Source organism: Leptodactylus fuscus, chromosome 6 (assembly GCF_031893055.1).
Source record: "Leptodactylus fuscus isolate aLepFus1 chromosome 6, aLepFus1.hap2, whole genome shotgun sequence".
Classification (NCBI taxonomy): Eukaryota; Metazoa; Chordata; class Amphibia; order Anura; family Leptodactylidae; genus Leptodactylus; species Leptodactylus fuscus.
This window is the reverse complement of record NC_134270.1, coordinates 35810364-35829375: the sequence shown is the minus strand read 5'-3', so window position 1 is coordinate 35829375 and position 19012 is coordinate 35810364. Positions and strand designations below refer to the sequence as shown.

Here is a 19012-nt window from a genome sequence, read left to right as displayed (position 1 = left end):
ATATTAAAAGTTGCAATTTTTTCACAAAAATACTGGCTTGTGCAAAATGATTGTGACCTTTTACATGTCTTTTAGGCCAGTTTTTTAGCTTAGAGGCCATGATAAATCAGCACAAGTAGTTTTGTTGGGGCTAGTTAAAGGTCAAGTTTTTGACGGTCCATACAACTTACGTTAGACCTTTGATCTGGATCTAAGGGGAATACATTTCTTATAAATTGGGCCTTATTACACAATGCGAATTTATCTATCCCTTATGCAAGAAGGTGAACTTACAGGATGATCCGCTCTAGATCCCAAACAATGTATTCAGATACGATTTATAGGGGAGAGAGGACGGCTACTTAACACCGAGATAAACGATTTTCTTACCAATCTAATTGTAAGTGACGATCATTAACAATAATTGTTACATCCATGGTACTAAAACAATCAGTAACAATCTGAACCATCTACAATTTTATTTGCCTATTTGAATGAATTCTTATCGCGTTATTGTTATATACTGTATACTTGGTGGTTGTTAACAGTATACGGGGCTCACAAGCAAGTTAAAGGGATCTTCCACCTTTCCTGACATGTCCGTTTTCACACATGCTTGTATTCTCCGCGAATTAACAATTCAGAAGCTAATTTTCTTATAACGCTGTGTTATTCTGTTCCTCTGTTATTCCTCCTGGAAATGTATGAATTTTACCGTTTTCCTTGTCTAAGGGGTGTGTCCCTACACAGTGTAATACCGGCAGTGCTCATTGGACAATGTCTAGGGACACGCGCCCAACTGGTAAACCTAGCTGAAACGTCCAGTAGGAATAGCAGAGGGACGGCACGTCACAGAATGATAAGAAAAGATGATCCAGAATTGTTATTTCATCGGGAATACATGTCTTTAGTAATATAGATATGTCACGAGGGATGACAGACCGCTTTAACAAATATTGGCCATCTTAAGGCCTCGTGGCCACGGCTATATAGTACGGCAACGCATAGAATCCCGACTGTACTGTCTGTATTACCAGGCTATAGGGACTTATACTTGTGTATACTGCACTGTATGCTGGAGGTATCCTATAAGCGATCCTTCTAGATCAGAATACCTCTGTAGGGGTGCACTATACTATACAGCAAGAAAACCGGCCTGCCCCAAGCCAAAACAACACCTCTTTGGTCTCTGGCTTGCAAATTGGGGCCTATGGATACGTTTAACATATAGGATGTACTCGGTGCTTTCCTGGCGCCTATGGAAATCATACAATGTGAAAGCGGGCGTATATGGCATGTGATCGAACATGATAAGATTCCATATGAATCCATGATGCTTTATATTGGTGGCATATGGAGGAAGAGTCCATATTTCTATAAGCAGCCACCTTATAGTTCCGGTGTTCTTCGGGTATCAGGATTTTTTAAGGAAAAAATAATACAGAAACCTGTTCTATTTCTAAAAAAAAAAAAAAACCTTACAATACCCAACAGTTCCATAGAGTCAAATATAAAAAAGAAAGGGGATGTTCACACTACCATTAATATGTCCTTTGCTCTTATCCATCATAGGATGAGAGCAATGGACATTAACAGCAATAAACAAATCAATAGGTACCAGGAAGCACTGAGTAGAGACAGCGCAGGTGGGTGCACGTACCCTATAGGAACTGACCAAAATGGCGGACGTAGTTGAATATCAAAGAAGAGGGACGGTACTCCGCATCACTCTCAATATTAGAGAGTCACATCAGGAATGTCGCCAAATTCACGTATATCCAATCGTAAGGATTCAGGTAACAACCCTTCAGAAGGCATGAGGTAATATTCTCTCATTCATATGGAATAAAATTATTATATAAGATAAGATGTCCCTGTGGAGTGTCGTCCTTCTTCTTTGATATTTAGCAATAGAGTGACAGATGCAGAGACCCCTCCGTCAGGTGGCCATTCACACTAATGTAGAGAACATGAGACACGGTCTTCTATCTTCTTTCTTCTGTCATGTTTGGAAGAAAATGTCCGGCGAGTATAAAGTAGCAAACATGAGGTAAGACAGTGTCTGTTATGTTTTTGTACATTACAGTGAGTCCTGTCTGTATGAAAGGGGTTGTCCCGGAGGCTGGGGGGTGAAAAATAAAAAACCATACTCACCTGTCCCCGGTGCTCTGGTGTCTCAGGCCGATGTCCAGTCCCCACCGAAGAAGACCTGGGACGTCACAAGTGATATATGCGAGTGACATCTTGGGCCCTTTCCTTAGGCCACTGACTGGCCTCATTGGTCATGTGCAGCGAGGACTACGCCATAAGAATCCCCGGGATGCCAGGGAACCGGACAGCAGTGGGAGGCACCAGAGCACCAGGGACAGGTTTGTTTTTTTTTCTTTCACCTTCCCCGGCCTCCAGAGAAAAAAACATTTTTTTCCTGGACAACCCCTTTAATCACTCCAGAGCTTTAATGTCCGCTGCTCTTCTATCCTATGACAAATGAGAACAACAGACATTGATAACGGTAGTGTGTACATCCCCTTTATGGGTCTCACAAGATTGTGACACAATGCCGTTTCACCTCACAAAGAAAAAAGGTTTAAATTCATTACACGTTACCTTAAAGGGGACCTGTTATGTCGTCTTACATACCGTAAGAAAGCCAGCCTTAGGGTGCATTCACACGGAAGAAAATGGCGCTGAATTTGGTGTGGAATCCACCTCAGATTCAGCGCTGAAAAAAAGCCTCCCATTGACATCAATGGGTTCCTCACTTCTAGCAGAAAAAGGAATCCATTGAAGTCAATGGGAGGCTTTTTTTTCCGCGTCGAAATTCCACGCCATTTTCTTCCGTGTGATTGGACCCTTACAGCTCAGTGTCATCGCTGGGCTATGAGGAACGATCCCCTGACAGTGCAAGGCAATGGAAGCGTACCATCGGGGTGGCGCCTTCCTCACTGCTCAGCGATGATGCTGAGCTGTAAGGCTCTGCAAGTGCTAAAACTAAACCGCACCAGGGCACCTACCGGTAAAGCTGACAGTACGCTGAATTCAGTGCACAGTCAGTTTTGTAGCCCTATATAACACCACCAATTTCAGAGGACATGAAAGGTTCCCTTTAAATGGTGCCATAAAATAGAACTACACGAAGCAACCCCTCAAAAGTTTTGAAGGCAAGTATGGAAAGTGGTGTAAGGAACGGAAACTCTTTAGGCTAAGGCCACGCGTGCAGAAATGTTTTTGGAAAAACAGCATGTTTAATCGGCAGTTTTCCCATAGACTTATAGGGGAAAAATTACAAAACACAATGGAAAAGTAGTGAAAAATCCAGGCGTCTTTGCTGCGGTTTTTCTGCATAGCATTTTTTAGCTGCGTGGCCTTAGCCTTAAAATAACTTTATTGACAAATGAATTCTTGTCCATTCCTTGCCTACGCGTTTCACTGTGGTATCTTTTTCAGGGCATTTTCTTTTGTTGTTTCATATTTTACGCTATTTCTTACGTTGTTTCTAATGCAACGACTATCCTGAGTTGGAAGGAGGAAGAACTCTGCCTGTAAAATGTTCTCATGTGCTCGGTGTTCATCTCCACCACAGAAATGGCCTTACAGAAATACACTTCTCTTAATGTTTCTCATGTGGTGTAATGTATATATTTTTCAGTTGGATGTTCAATTGGTTTTCTAGATGTTGTAAAGAATTTGTGTGTCTTATAAAAAAAAAGTGATAGCCAATGTTATGTCATACCTCGAAGGTACAGACAGAGCTTCAGGAACGCAATGAATAAATGCAAATCCAGGAAATGAGCAAAATAAATAATGTAGTCATTAAATAATCACTCTCGGAATAATCCCCAATTTAGAAACCCCCCATATATTCTAACATTCAATGTCATCATTGTTGTGTTACTTAGGTGTCATGCACATGACTGAGGGTGCGGTCCCAAGAGGGGTTCTGACGTTGCGCTGAAATTGGATCGGAAGCACCTATTGAAATCAATGCAGGACAGAACGCACTCCGATGTCATCCAAGTAGCTTCTGCTAAAAATCGGAACCCCCCTTGGGGTCACACTCAGTCATGTGCATGAAGTCTTTGTTACGTTGAAGATACTGATGGAGCCGTTACTTGGTTTCGGGTATCCAGGACTGGACATTGTTTCTTCCTTTGACCTTTCTTTCCTCTTCACAATACAAATTGCTTCTGATGGTCAAACCCAAAGTCCACCACAGTCGCACCAAGTTTTCTCACTATTTGTATTGTTAGGGGTCTGACCACGGACCTCTCATCACAAAGGCTGGGTTGTTTTAATGGAGGTCGTGTTTCGAAATTTGTACCTTTACTCCATTCATTCAGGTGGGACAGTGGGTGATAGCCAAAGTACAGTGCTCGATTATCTCAGGCGGCGGCATGCACTTCTGACCAATTCATCTGTTCAAACTGAGAGCACCAAATATCAGTGGGGGGGGGGTTCCGCAGTCAGACCCCCAGCAATCAGCTATAAGTTATCCCCTATTTTGTGACCAGCGTACCCCTGCAAGTACCTTATGACTAGCGTCACCAAGCTTTCTGCTGGATAAGATACATGAAGAAGGATCTACCTGGCGCTCCCCATTTTAGTCTCCTGCTATGGACCTGAGTGAGGGGAGAAATGGGTGAACACTAAATCCGTCATATACTTCAGCTGAGCATGTACGTATTCTGATCCTGCCTAAGTTATTGCGTTCTGTTGACTTCAGTCTAATGTATATGGCCATCGTATCTTCTTGTTTTTCCCTTTCTACTAGCGTTATTAACCATTTAAAGGGAGTCTGTCTTCAGTAAAATCATAATGACACTACCTTAGTGCTCTTTACACACTTTCCAAATATGTCTTTGTTATTTAGCATTGCAGCTCCGTTACCAAGAAAAATTGATGTTTTATTCATACGCAAATCTTCACCTATTTTGCATATGAATAAAATCACACTGGAGCTGCAATGCTGAATAACAAATTACATATTTAGAAAGTGGAAAGAGCACTACAAGGTACTGGGGTTACTTTACGATTTTCCTGCTGACAGACTCGCTTTAAGAAAACAAGGTCATTTGGGCATTAAAGCTCAGCGACTTTTTCCATAGTTTTCATCTCCGCCTTCCTTTTCTGTTGCCATAGCAGTACGAGGGCTTATTCTTTGCGTGACAAATTGTTTTTGCAGCACTCTTCATGGGTACGTTTTGGTTTTTTTGGTCAATGAGTGTGTTCTCATATTCATCAATCCCACAAATACAGATACTTCTGTTGCGCCTGCAGCCGCCTATGTACAGCCTATGGAATACGTGATGACACGTAAGCATAATTAGTTTTTTTTGCCTCTTATAATTTATTACAGAGATATTTCTGAACACTTCAATGGTGATCACAGTGGCATACGTCCGCACTTCACAGTCAGGCTTCTCTGAACTGGTTATCGTTGGCTTGGGCAGAACGGGCAGGCGCTGTCATGGTTGGGTGACGACCAAGATTTAGCACACTGTGGAAGAAATGAAGAAGTTTAGTGCCCAGATTATTAGAAATCTCTTTAAAGATTGTGCTCACTTATTGTATACACATATGATAATTTGTAGAGATGAGCGAGTACGGTTCGGATCAGCCGATCCGAACAGCACGCACGCATTGAAATGAATGAAAGCACCTGGTACTTCCGCTTTGACGCCGGCCGCTTAACCCCCTGCGTGCCGGCTACGTCCATTCATTTCAATGCGTGCGTGCTGTTCGGATCGGCTGATCCGAACAGTACTCGCTCATCTCTACAAATTATCATATGTGTATACAATAAGTGAGCATAATCTTTAAAGAGAGTCTTTTCTAAACCACTTATATATCCTCTGATGGACCAGAAGAACAACTTCCCAGCGCAGGTGTGATCACAGTGCAATAAGGATGTGCCACAAGCCTGAACAAACGTTATTTCCACTTTCGGTACTTTCACCTTGGTAGAACATTTGTTCTGCTGATAGTTATTCCTCTCGCTCACACTCAGTCAATCACAACCCCCGTCTGACAGCGTACACCTGACAGTACAGATCCTAAGTATTATATCGGGCACCAAGATTGACTGCATTGATTGAACGGTGGGGAGAAGAAAAAAAAATTCTACCTGTGTCAGGATCAGTGGGGTGGTGACTTAACAAATCCAAAAAACTGACATTGGAAGAGGTGGTGGCGAATTTCTAAGCACACCTTGGAACATGAAATACCACTCTATGACGCTAGGTTCACACCTGCGTTCAGCACTCAGTTCTGTGGTTTCCGTCTTCTGCATGCAAGAAGACGGAAACCATAGACCGGGTCCGGCTGTGAGCGTTTTATGCTCTCCGCCGCGAAACCAGTTTTTTTAATCCGGACACAGAGTACTGCATGTCCGACTCTGTGTCTGGATTAAAAAAAACTGGTTTCGCGGCGGAGAGCATAAAACGCTCACCGCCGGACAGCTTTCATTTGAATGGGTGAGAAAGAGTCCTGCAGGTTTCCGTTTCCTGCCTCTGTTTTGTGCAGGAAACGGAAACCTGCATAACGGAGACCGGGCGCAGATGTGAACGAGCCCTGACACTTACCTCTCGGTGTATGACATGGTTACAAGACATAGGCTGCCGGTCATGTGGCTGCACAATCTTCTGGCACATAAAACAAACCTGGAAAGAAATAGGTGAAAATGGTTTTTCCCTCCCGACAGTAAAAATTTATTTTCATAAGAGCTTCCTATGTCTCTCTATAGACCATACCTGTGGTCTCACTGAATATCCTCCATAAGCCGAGGGCAGGAACGTCGTGGTCCTTTGTGCAGCTGGATACTGCGGCCTGCCATGGCCAATAGGCTGAGAAAACAGTACAATGGGATAGATGAAATAAATCCATTGCATCAGTAAGTATTGCCTGCTGTATGACATGCAATGGAAAGCGAGAACTGTAAAACATAGCTTTATAGGCTCCGGGCTTCATTCTCCTCTGGAAGAGCTGCTGGGGAGGATTTACTAATGCTTCAGATTTTTCTAAAATGCCTTGTACCACATTTTTTAAAGGGACTGCAGTACAAATAACACATATTCCTAATCCAGAAGGACGGGGATAATGGACTAATTGCTGGTGCTCAAACTAGTGAGACCCCGTCCAATCAAGACCAAAGGGCCCCGAGCCACCCCATTTAAATGGAGAAGTGCTTGCACATGAATGCCTCTCCATTTACCTCCATGGGTCCACCATAGAAAGTACATATAGAATATAGCGCTTAGCCATGGATTCGGCTGCTTTTATAGTGGCTGCATTTACGACAGGGATAAAAGACTCCCCCCTCTTCTCAAAATCAGTGGGTTTCCCGGCTATCAGATCCCCACTATTGGATATCGGGCTCTTGGATCAGCAATTTATTCTCTATCCTATGGACAGAGGATAAGTATTGTTTGTGGCATAACCCCTTTAAGGTGCACCAACATTTTGGGGCATGAAAAGCCAACCAATAAGTGGAGTAAAATTTGGCAAGAGTCACTACAGTACTACTGTACCAAATTTATCATGCAGGATGACCCTCTGTAATAAACTTGAAGCATCTGCTTGGTCCAAGTTTATGCTGTCTAAATATTAGATCATAGATTATCAGTATGAAAATTCAATTTGGGGGCAGAAAACCCCTTTTTAAGTGAGTGATGAGCCCCATAAGACAACTACCGGTCATACCTTTGCAGCTGGGTTTGCAGATTCTTTTTTCTGAAGTTGTTCAATATGTGTTTCTACAAGATGGCACAATGCCTCGACTGTGAGGCCAGAGAGGGTGCCACGTTTCATCTTAATTTGCTGAAGGATGTCTGTTAAGTGGCCCCTACAAGAACACAAGACAGTCAGGACATGCATATACAGTATATAGTAGGTAGTTACATCAATGAGGCAGTGTCTTCCTCCTGGATGAGAACTAATCTGCATAACCTGTTACACACCAAAAAGACTCTGGTCAATATGCCAATCGGTAAACTCCACAAGGAGTCACCATTCTTCATGGTGCCTTGCTCAGAGCATACTTACTTATTGCACTGTGGGAACCGGGCTTGCAACTTCTCAAGAATTTTGCTCAACTTGTCTGTGCCAGGTGGACCAGGAACGTCCGAAGTGCCTGGATTTTGAGCAGCATTGGGTAGACCTGGAGCTGCGGCCACATTACCAGGAAAAGATAGTGATGGAGTAAATGGCATTGGATGAGCGCGTGGGTACGGCAGGGAAGGCTTTGCCTGGAGGCCGACGTCTTTAGGTGGTGCTAATGGAGTAGCAATCTGAGCAGGGGCAAAAGCAATTCTCTGTAACATGAGGGTGGGCTGGAAACACATAAGAGAAAGAAATGGTTAGAATTCAAAGCAATATATATTAGGCAAATAGTGTTGTACACAAATGACATTACAGGGTAAAATGTGTGAACGCGCACAAATGAAATGACCGAAGGAAACGCCCTGAGAAAATGTGGAATGCATTCTTCTTTAACCAGTGTTATCTAATAGTCTTGCCTCGGTATCGTATGGGCAACACAACTTTTTACCTGTTTGAAGGGATCTCTGATCCCTAGTGCAATGTACTGCAATACAATATGGGGCGATAATGCCCTGAACCCTTGGATGCCGTTATCGCTATTGATCATGGCATCCAGTGGGTTAATCCGCTGGAGTCGGAGTATCTTCCAACTCCAGCGACTAGTCCCAGGCCTGAAGTAATCCCGCAGGCACCATGCCTGTGCCCATAGCATTACAGCGTCATACTGTTACGGCGCTGAGAGGAAACTACACGCTCAGCACAATAGAATAGTACGATGCAGACCCGGAATACATGATAGTTGTCCGATAGCCAACTACCAATTTTGCCCACTGACAATGAAGGTCCTATGTCCGTCCAGACAAATAGTGCGGTATTCAAGTATCCACACTTCCACTCTGTTTATCTATAGGAAGCTACTGAACAGACGCTCGACCACTGTGCCATTCATATAGGAGGACATGGGAACCAGTTTTCATGACGCTCATATATTGGTATATCCCCAATATGGAGGCATTACCATCTAGCACATGACATCCTCAGGGTTATTCAGAGATTGTTCCACCAAGCGGAGGTGAAAGGAATTTGACTTATACATTTTGTAAATGACAAATTCTTCACATCTATGTCAGGGTATCCATTGTTACATCACTGATCATCAAATACATTAGATGGAGGAAAAACGAGTAGAAACTGCTAGATATAAAAAAATCAGTGTATCATGTATTCTGTCCTCTTATAATACACTCCAATTGGGCAAACACAACAGGGAGTGAGGTAACTTACATCAGAAGGTGGAGGAGTCATTTTTGGGGCCATTATGGATGGTAGGCTGCTCAGCCTGGTGCCGTTCTTCACCTGTTGAATTTGTGTTTCAAACTGCTCCTAAAAGAAGAGAAAGAAGAAATAATATCTGATGCTTTATTTTTGGCCCTTCTAAGTCCTCAGGAGTGCCCCAATTTCAGTCCCCACCGCCCTAATGAACGCCCCCATAGCAATTGAGGTTGGTCTATGACCAGCCTCAATAGCCAAGTACTGACTCTCCCATAGACTGCAATACAGTTGTATTGCAAACTATGGGACATGCAATCAAAAGATTGCTGGTTCAAGCCCCCTGGGGAAGGGTATCTGTTAAAACAGTTAAAAACATAATAATAATAATAATAATAATAATAATAATAATAATAATAATAAATTAAATCACCTCCCCTAGATTTGAAATAAAAATAAACTAAAAACAAACTATACATCTTTGTATCCAAAAAATGCCCGGTCTCCACACGTATACAAGTATACCATAACAGGAAAAAAAACATACAAAGAGCTGAACCGCAGGTTTTTTTGCCATTATGCCTCCCACAAATGTTTCCCATAGAAACAATAGGCATTTGCCAATGAGAATATACCCATGAATGACAACATACCTGTCACAGAATCCCACTCATAAGTAACTGACAGAAGTCATCACCTACCAGTAGATTGGCCTTCATTTGCAGAATACCGGCTAGCCTGGATTCCCACCTCTGCTTCAGCTGAATCCACTCTAAATTAGGAGGAGCCACCCTAACAAGAGACCCATATACAACAGACGTGAACTTTATTATTTACATGACCACAGTGAGGAATAGTGTAAATGGAACAGCAGCCGTGTAGATGCCATGACCATAGTTGAGCACTGTACTCTATTTCTGTCCGTCCCATGGTCATTGAATGGAGCAGTAATGGGTAAGCTCAACCATTGTTCTACTCAGACTGCACCTTATTGTGGTCACACAGTAAGAAGGAATGGCTTCAGTACTTTTGGTCTAGAGATTGTAGGGGTCTTAACACCTCCACCGATCAGCAGTTTACAGCAGCCTATGTTTTACTGGGAGAATGCCGTTAACACACAATCAAATGGGCACCCCAATAATGTCCTTTGGGACCAATGTCTTAGCCTGCCTCTTTACCCTATCCGCTACATGATGCTAAACTATCATACTTTTGGAAGAACTGAATGGCAAGTGAAATGACAATAACTTACCCTGCTTACTGATGAATCCCCTAAAGGAAAGCATCTAGGACTATTGCAAAGAAATAAATGACTGTACAGGCATTCAGCATCTACATGCTTAATAATGAGAGCACATGCAAATGTAGCTGATCATCGCTTTATACAAAGTAAGGCCCTGTATCTAAAGTTAAATGTGATTCGGACATTTGGTCTGCTTTAGGTAATGAGGCAGGGTCATAGTACATTAGTTTTGCTGACATTACCTTTAATGGAAACAGAATTAAAAGTGTCTGTCAGCAGTACTGATCCCTCAAGACTGCTGACAGTGTTATACAGGGGACATAAGAGCAGTATAAACATACATGGAGTGATGGTGTTTTAGGCTACACAACTAAAAATTCAGTACCCATGGCACTGCCATTGTAAGGGCCCAAAAGGCGGCCTCATCATGTGGACCTCCAAGAGATCTCTGCATGTACCTCTCTATGGCCCTTTCCCTTCTAACCTCGGTCTCTTGTCTGGACACTAAAATCGATCACTCACAGTAGAAAGGGGCTAGGACAAATCTGGGCACTGCACATGGCGAGGGCACCTCTTGGGAATCTCTTATCACAGTGCTAGGGGTAATAAAACATGGATTTCTTGGTTTTACAATCTGTATGGCCGTCACCCAGGTGTACTCACACTTCCCTTTGCATCCTCTCTATAGCACTACCAGTAGTTTTGAGGGGTTATTACTACCGAAAGCCCCCTTTAAGCCCAAAGGCTAAGGGTAAAATAATAGAAAACACTCAGATACAAAATACAGAGACCTGTTTTTTAATGTCCTCCATACCTGAGGTAAGAAAGGGTGACTTCTGCTTCCTTTTCTGCTTCCTCCAATGAGATGAGAAATAAGTCTCTTCTACTTTCCAGGGACATGACCTGTTGTAAAAATGAAAGTGAAACTGTAATAGTGAAACTGTAATATCACTCACAGCCTCTGCAGACTGTGACAGTATTTTGCAAGTGCGAACACTTGCTGATCGGGGAAAGGTCCTGAGAGCAGGACCCCCACTAATTTAATATTGAATGTGTATCCTAAGGTTAGGTCATAAATTGTATTGGGTTGGAGAACTCCTTTAAGTAGGCCATCTCAGCAGGATCAGATAACCCTTTATTTAGTATGGGAGTCTCCCAACTCTTCCCCTAAAACAGATGTTGGGAGAAAGAAGGAGCAGGCCTCTGGATTTCATCAGGCCCAATCGTTTTATTCTCAAGAGGAGATAAACTGTGGCAGTAGATGCCTGACAGTCACTTATTCCCCTCTTTCATATCGGCTCAGCCTAAATGATCCATTCATTCAACAAATGAGCAGTTTTCTCATTTATTGGCTAGTTGCTGCCCTATGTACACAGCAAATGATGGGAATAGCATATCCTTCCAGAAGGACCTTAGTACTGGTATAACCTGTATTTTCCATTAGGCATCAAGAGGAGCGATGCATGGTAGAATAGCCAGAGAGTTCCATGGTTGCAAAATTCTAAGGACTGGTGGGGATCCTGGTGGTGGGACCCTTACCCATCATATAATACTAGCATGCAATTTTTCTTAAAATACCCTTAAGAATGCAGTTAGAGAGAGCTCTCCACATGAGTACACTGGACTCATAAATAGGTGTCCGGTGTATTCTTTCAGCCAAACACCACAATTATTTTGTGCTATTTCAGTCACTATCAACATGTACCAATAGATTTTATAATATTCTTACATAGGGCAGCTGACAGACCTCATTTTTGAAGGAATCAACTACAAGGACCCTTCACTTTTACTACTTGCTTCATTCAGTTCCCTGGTACTCAAAAGTGTCACATGACTGGTAAACACTGATAAACACTGCAGTTTTGCCATTCACTTCTACGAGAGGCACTGGAAAAAAAAATTACAATAATCGAAACACATACCGGACACAGGTCCCTACCTCAGCTCTTTTCGCATGCTCCATCTCTTCTATTACGCTTTGATTTACTTGGCTTTCTTTCTTTCTCAGCGCGGTCAATTCAGCATCCCACTCCGTCCTGTAAAATATTAAACCTTATCTGTCACCTCTCCTGACATGCTGGCATTAGGAAATACCTTAGTATTCTTTAAGAAATAGTTCTTGAGAAACTTTTTTTTTTTCCTTTAAGAAATCTGTGTTGTGCTGTTCCTCTGTTATTGCTCCTGGAAATGTCTGAATAAAGTAGCCAGCGGGTGCTACAATTGGAGGAGCATACTTGAATGTTCTGACGCTGCTTGATCACTATAACTGTGCGACTGGATAGGTCAGGAGAGGGGAGTAGTCCTCTTTAATAAATTGTGAGATCCACTTTCCCCTATTATATTACAATGTACATCATACAGTCCCTGAGCTAACATATGTGGTATATTACACATAAAGTGATGTAAAATAGGATAGGAAATCTACCCATTTCAACTGCACATAGCTCCTAGGTAAGGTTAGTAGCAGCTGCAATTGTTTCAGCCCAATGTGTGGCCAGCGTACGGCATGGAAATCCATGTTAGTCAGGGGAAAGGACGGCAAAATAATAAACACCTATATTCACCTGGCCTCACCCTTCCTGGGCTCCCTCCTGGTATCTAGGTGCCCTCTACAGGCTTCCTGGCTGAAGTCACATGCCCCCCAAGGGACCGCTGAGGTTGGCGATTGACCCTCGGCGGTCATGTGGGGCACATGATATCAGCCAGGAGGTTGGAAGAGGACTGTTAGACACCAACAGGTAGCGGAGGAGAGGTGAATTATAGATGTTTATTATATTGCCGCACCTCCCCTGGGCCTTCACGTGAAGAGAACCCACAGTATAGTAGTTGTTATTCTCTGGGGTCTGTAGAACCCCCAAAGTATAATAATCTCACTTCCAGTTCACCCCAAACCAAAACAGGAGGGTGAATCGACAAATATTTGTCAAAACGAATCTCGTGAGTTTCGCCCATCTCTAGTAATAGTCTATGACTTATTTCTCTTCATTGTGTAGCACCGACATACTCGGCAGCGCACTACACAAGTCATCATTCACTGTCCTCACTGGGGCTCACAATCTAGATCACCAATCAGATGACAATTTAGGATAGGATGCAAGTTTACTTTGTAGTTGAATCAGAGTCACAGCTCACAAAATTCAGTCAATATCCCATCTATGATTCACCATTCACATTGATGTGATCACTTACCTCTCTGTCATTTGCTCAGTAAGTAGATCTGAGAGTTTTTTCTCAATTTCATTATGCTCTCTCTCAAGGCTGAAATACAATAAAAATAGAAGGATTCCATTTTTAAGGAATTTTGTTACATTATTTGAAGATAAAGATCATCATCTGCAAGCAGGTCTCGCAAACACAAGAGACCAGAACACTAGCCCCTTCCTCGTAACTATTTTCACTGGCTTTTAAAGGGATCCTATCATTAAAACTCAATTTTTCGTCCCTAACACATAGGAATAGCCTTAAGGCTATTCTTCTCCTACCGTTAGATGTCTTCCCTGCGCTGCCGTTCGGTATAAATCCCGTTTTTTGTCGGTATGCAAATAAGTTCTCTCGCAACACTGGGGTGCTCAAACAGCACAGGGGACGTTCCCAATGCTGAGAGAGAAATCTCCAGCGCCGCCCCATCTTCTTCAGGAACGGGCTCTTGTCGCATCTTCTTCCGGCGCTGGCTTCTTCCCACGGGCATGCGCAGTTTGAACCCAGCCCCGGAAGAAGACGCGAAGAGAAGTCATTTCAGAAGAAGATAGAGGCTTCGCTGGAGAGTTCTCTCGCAGCATTGGGGATGCCCCCAGTGCTGTTTGAGCCCTGGGGCTCTTCCCTAGTGCTGCGAGAGAACTCATTAGCATACCAACGAAAACCAGGATTTCTTCCGAACGGCGGTGCGGAGAAGACATCTAAAGGTAGGAGAAGAATAGCCTTTCTTAAGGCTATTCCGACATGGTAGGGACAAAAAATTGAGTTTTAATGATAGGATCCCTTTAAAGGAAACCTGTTACATTGGAAATGCAGCCTTATCTACAAGCAGTGCGTTATAAGGGAACAGGGGCAAAATGCTATAAAGTTTTATGGGAAAAGATTCAGTGTAACTTGTCATTTAGTAATGGAAGTCCAACAATCCTCTCAGTAAGTAGGCCATCAACCACTGAGACCAACCACTGGACTCCTATGCCCAAAACTGAATCTTTGCTCCTTTCTCTTTTATTTCCAGTTTTAGATGTCCATGTCTCGGTAAAACTCCTTCCCATTTTACAAGATATGCCGGCCTTCCTTTTTAACCCATTACTATGAGGATACCTTGCATTCTTGCTTTGCAGCTTTAGTAATTCAGCACCCAGATCCTGCTCCTTCTGGCCGTGCTCCCTTCGCTCTTTTTCCACTTTCTTTCTAGTCTCTTCTTTCTTAGAGGTCAGGTCTTGAATGCTTTTCAGATATCCCTGGAAGACAATGAAGATTCAGTGATGTATAAATGAAAAAAAGCGAATTTCTAGTCCAAAACTGGCCATACACCTATGGTTGAACGCTTTGTCAGCTGACGTATACTCCTCCTGACCATCCCACAGAGATATATAAGGAATGGCATTACGTTAAATGAGCAGAACATCTAGAGACATCAGAGTGAACCTCTCAGTATGTTTATACTGTATTCTCTGACAGAAGTATAAAGTATAATAGGCATTCTGATTTCATCACTATATATGAATATATTTTAGGTTAGTGAAATATATAGCAAACAGCACTGGGGGTGTCCCCAATGCTGAGAGAGAAATATCCAGCGCCGCCTCCATCTTCTTCTGGAACACCCTCTGCCTGCGTCTTCTTCTGTCCTGGGTTTCAATCTTCTAGGCCCTGGGTAGAGCCGACTGCGCATGCCGGGGCCACAAGAAAATGGCCGCTTACACCAGCTTACTGTGTAAGCGGCCATTTTCTTGTGGCCCCAGCATGCGCAGTCGGCTCTGCCCGAGGCCTAGAAGATTGAAACCCAGGACAGAAGAAGACGCAGGCAGAGGGTGTTCCAGAAGAGGATGGAGGCGGTGCTGGAGAGTTCTCTCGAAGCATTGGGGACGCTGCCAGTGCTGCGACAGAACTCATGTGCATACAGAAGAAAACCAGGATTTCTATCAAATGGTGGCGCGGAGAAGTCATCTAAAGGTAAGAGAAGAATAGCCTTTCTTAAGGTTATTCCTATGTGTTAGTCAGAAAAAAAAAGAGTATTCAATGATAGGATCCCTTTAATGGACATTGATTTTTAGGTTACAGAATATCTATGGCATCACCTTCTGTTTTGCTCCAACATACCTTGTGTCTTTGTGTCTCTTCCTCATTCTGCTGTCTCAGCTGTTTTATCTGAACCTGTAGCTGCTTCTCGGCTTGGATCTGTCTGTCCAGCACCTCCTGGTACGTGTCTTTCAGTAGCTCCCTACGGCCAATCAGCAGCTTCTGCAGGTACAGTACATTGTGAGCAGGGTAAAAGTATATGTAAGAGATGTTCAACAGACTGACACTAACAAATGTGAACACAAATATCTACGTACACACACATGAATATAACATACATTATATTATATTATATATATACACACTTACCAGGAGCTTCTCAGTGTCCTTATCTGTAATAGTTTCTGCATCTTGTTTCTCCTGCTCAGTCTACAGGGAGGAGATGGAAATACATTATTGGAACAAATAGTAGAGTATACAGCACTAAAACATATACGAAATATAAAAAAAAAAAACATTCAGAACTATATTTAGAGCTTGTTGAATGGGACTGGAAAAGAAGATGGAGTTTTTGTCACCTGCATGCTACCAGGCAGGACATCAATGCAACATATAGGTGGCTTCAAATCACAGTCAGAAATCATCATTACATTGGTGGGGTCTGACACCTGGAAACCCACCAATCAGCCTTTAGAAATGGCAGCCAGACGCGTCATGTTCATCGGTCATGCGGCCCGCTTGTGGCACAGTCTCATTCAAGTGAAAGGGACTAAGGGACACTATTACCAAGCACAGCCGCTATACAATATACAAAACTGTACTTGATAAGCGGCCACACTGCTACAGCCGATTGGTAAGGGATCTATGGAGAGGTCATCAGTAGCATAATTCTGGAAATCCCTTTAATAAGAGCTGTCCAGTGGCTTTCTGCACATATGCAGAACAGTCCACCCTGTTTCACTTTATCAGCTACAATGAGGATCCCCAATGTAGACTACACACCATATCTCACCTGCACTGCAATGCACTTAACCAGGGGCCCACCAGAGACTTGAAGGCCATGCAATCCTTTCTGTATTCTGCGTTGGCCTTCTTCAGAGCCGAGCCAGCACACCTCGCCGCTTTCTGACATGGTTCCACCTTTGAGGTCAGATTCTGCCGAGGGCATGTCCCCTGTAGGACGGTTCTCCTCTATGTCATCCACCGTGGTGAAAAGGTCACTACCCTAGTTGGTCAATGACTGATCTGCAAGGAAATGGCATTTATAGTGTTAAAGACTAAGGATTATAAGTCAGCCAGGAGGAAAACTATACAAGAAATTCAGGAGGTCGGCAAGATTATAGTAAAGTAATAAAGTCCTCAGACAAAAATCACCACCTTGATCGATCACTGGCAGCATTGTATTCTGAGGGGGGCTCCTGGGGGGAGGAAATTGGGAGCCTGTGCCCTGGTCAGTCTCACATAGGCCACTGATTTCTCTCAGCACGACAAGAGGACACGGCCTGGGACTGAGCAGACCATGGCAGCAAATAAGGGAGTGCCAGGAACACAACCACAGCGGTTGGTTCAATTCCTGGACAATCCCTTTAATTAGAGATCAGTAACTGTATGATATAACTTAATTTTATTCTGAAGCCGGAATTGGGAACTTTTTTTTTCGACTCCACCCAAAACTGGCTGTGACTCTAAATAAGCCTACATTCAGACGACCAGGAGTAAAAACATCCATTTGTCACGTCTCTCTTTTGCACCCGTGGGCCGCCCATTTTCACGGATCCCTCATACAGTGCAGGGTATGGAGGGATCTGTAAAAACAAAAATAGAACTTAACCTATATCAGTCATGTGAACTGCCCCCATTAGGACACTCATGTGAATAGAGGGTAACTACACGCTCCTGCTTTCCAGACCCCACTGGGTTTTTTGGTCCAGATTTTGGCACGGAATCCACGTCAAAATCCGGCTCAAAAAAACGCCTCTCATTTAATTCAACGGCTCCTTTAAAAGAGAAGAAGCGACATGCCCTTTCTTGAGGCGGATTCCGCGGCTGATTCAACTGCAGACGTCCACAGTGCGACACTCCCTCCCGACATAGCCAATTCATTTGGGCCTAATTCGGAGCAGAATGCCACGACCGGATGCCAGTGCACTGTATGCACTGCACCGACATCCAGTCACGACTAGCCATTTTTTGGATTGGATTCTGAGGCGGCCTCCGCTTCAAAATCCGGTCCAAAACCCCCCCGTGCGAACCCAGCCTTAGGCCGGGTTCACACAGGGTTTTTTTGGTCCGGAACCTGAGGCAGCCTCTGGACCAAAAAACGGGTAGCCGCGACTGAATGCCGATGCAGTGCATACAGTGCACTGGCATCCAGTTGCGCACTCTGCTCCGGATTAGGCCCAAATGAATGGGCTATGTCGGGAGTGTCTTCAGCCAAATCACAAGGCGACTCGGTCTGAAGAATGAGCATGTTGCTTCTTTTTTTCGGGAGCCGGAGCAAACGGCTCCCGGAAAAAAGACCTGACCGGCTCCCATTAAAAATCAATGGGAGCCATCTTTTTGGCCAGGATTCTGAGGCCTCAAAATCCTGACCAAAAAAACCTGTGTGAATTTACCCTTACAGCCACAAATCCCGTTCTGACCTCGACTCTAATGGCTTGTACTTACATCATAAGGATCTATTACTCTTTGGATCATGTGACCTACATTTGGGAAGGAATTTGCAGCCATAATAAGGTATAGAAGATCCAGACACATCACAGAAGTGTTCAAGAAACCTTTAGGTATGTCCATATGGGTTCAGCACCAAGGACTGGCTGGCGACTAATATGCAGAATTCAGTAAACTGCACTAATGATTTCCTACAATAGAAAACCAGCAATGGACATGTCCCATGTGAACAGACCCTTAAAGAGATAGACATTTATGGCATATTGCATGCACTAAGACATTATGACCCATATTGTTGGCCTGTGTGCTGAGTTTTTGGATTTTCACAATGTCAAGGTGACGCTTAGTCATGTCAATGCCATGCTATATCTGATACAGCGATACTAGTACCCAGATTGTGGTCTATAGCCTAAGAACAAGTTTCCACCATACTTTACACTTCCATTCCGCTTTATATACCTGGCCGCACAGTCACCCTCCGCACACTACAGCCCCGGTTTGTACCTCTCGCCACCCCGTACATCACCGCACACATTACCTTAGGTACAGTATTTACTTCCTCTCTGCGGCGTACCTGAGGTCACGCCCCGGAAGTGA

At 43.6% G+C, this 19012-nt stretch overlaps 2 protein-coding genes across 3 annotated transcripts in view; one reads left to right on the top strand and one right to left on the bottom strand.

Annotated features, from left to right (window-relative positions):
- BACE1 (beta-secretase 1) overlaps positions 1 to 19012 on the top strand; it is a 61741-nt gene that overhangs the window by 27849 nt on the left and 14880 nt on the right. The window lies entirely within an intron of this gene.
- On the bottom strand, positions 5303 to 18999 carry RNF214 (ring finger protein 214). Of its 2 annotated transcripts, none has more exons than XM_075279713.1 (15): positions 18954 to 18999; positions 16758 to 16990; positions 16115 to 16174; positions 15827 to 15967; positions 14825 to 14964; positions 13718 to 13786; positions 12468 to 12564; positions 11343 to 11431; positions 9987 to 10077; positions 9301 to 9399; positions 8020 to 8306; positions 7678 to 7819; positions 6729 to 6821; positions 6561 to 6638; positions 5303 to 5476 (listed from the first exon to the last, which is right to left on the bottom strand). In XM_075279713.1, the coding sequence occupies exons 2-15, from the start codon at positions 16911 to 16913 to the stop codon at positions 5411 to 5413; spliced, it is 1608 nt and encodes a 535-aa protein (XP_075135814.1). In that variant the 5' UTR covers positions 16914 to 16990; positions 18954 to 18999; the 3' UTR covers positions 5303 to 5410. The 2 variants fall into 2 exon arrangements, with proteins under 2 accessions (XP_075135814.1, XP_075135813.1); XM_075279712.1 differs by lacking the exon at positions 18954 to 18999 and adding an exon at positions 18875 to 18951.